The sequence below is a fragment of the Dipodomys ordii genome, unplaced genomic scaffold (assembly GCF_000151885.1).
Source record: "Dipodomys ordii isolate 6190 unplaced genomic scaffold, Dord_2.0 Scaffold11, whole genome shotgun sequence".
Lineage (NCBI taxonomy): Eukaryota > Metazoa > Chordata > Mammalia > Rodentia > Heteromyidae > Dipodomys > Dipodomys ordii.
The window spans coordinates 8,857,210-8,857,941 of NW_012267227.1; the positions used below are offsets into that span (position 1 = coordinate 8,857,210).

General features: G+C 59.3%; 2 protein-coding genes across 2 annotated transcripts in view; one reads left to right on the forward strand and one right to left on the reverse strand.

The window, feature by feature from the left end:
* LOC105981080 (chromosome unknown open reading frame, human C15orf65) overlaps positions 1-339 on the reverse strand; it is a 7,272-nt gene extending 6,933 nt beyond the window's left edge. Inside the window, exon 1 of the mRNA XM_013010079.1 lies at positions 114-339. Coding sequence (XP_012865533.1) covers positions 114-131 — 18 coding nt within the window. The 5' untranslated portion in view covers positions 132-339. The remainder of the gene's footprint in view (positions 1-113) is intronic.
* A 196-nt stretch (positions 340-535) lies between these two features.
* The window catches only part of Ccpg1 (cell cycle progression 1), a 43,394-nt gene continuing 43,197 nt past the window's right edge, over positions 536-732 (forward strand). Inside the window, exon 1 of the mRNA XM_013009951.1 lies at positions 536-650. The gene's annotated coding sequence lies outside the window, so the exon portion shown is untranslated. The remainder of the gene's footprint in view (positions 651-732) is intronic.

Below are 732 nucleotides of genomic sequence, written 5' to 3' on the forward strand. Positions count from 1 at the left end.
GGGGGGAGGGGGGGAGGGGGGTGTAAGTGGGTGGTGCCTCAAATTTTATCTAAGAATACCCAAATTTTATCAAAGACTACAAAAGCTCCTTGAGCCTCGAGCCCCAAACCCACCCAGTTTGGGTCAGTCATTCTCCCTCCGGGTTTTAATTTCTTCAGCAAATGCAAAGGTTGATCTATCCGGCGAGGGCCCTGAGCCCTTTTACCTGCAACCAATTAAAGCAATGAGAGAGAGGGGCTGGGTCAATATCCGATAAAGCCACGGGTCGATTCCGTAGTTCTGTGGGTGGAAACCGCGAATCCTTTGTAGTGGTTTGCAATCCGTTTCCATAGCAACCGGGCGCCGGCTCAGGGGCCCGGATGGTGAGAAGATCCGCGTTCGTCAGGCCCAGTTTCCGGCCGTAGTGAGCTGCGCTGCTCTTCGGGATTCGTAGTTCTTTTTCTCCGCAGCCTTCAAGGCCGGAGGCGCCAGCAGAACTACAAGTCCCGGCATGCACCGCGACGCCCCGCCAGCCGCCGCTTCCCGGCGGCGGACGCCTGCGAGCGAGCAGGTTGTTGTTTTTATGAGAGGCGTCACTGGCACCTGGAGCCGTGACCGCCGGCGTCGTGACTGCCGGCTCCTTCTGCTGGAGGTGGCGCTGCTCGGGCCAGGTAAGGTCGTGGGTGAGTTTCGGCTGTGAGGAGGAGGGTTCGGGTCCCGCTGTCGGTGAGTCGTATCCGAGCGGACGCCGGG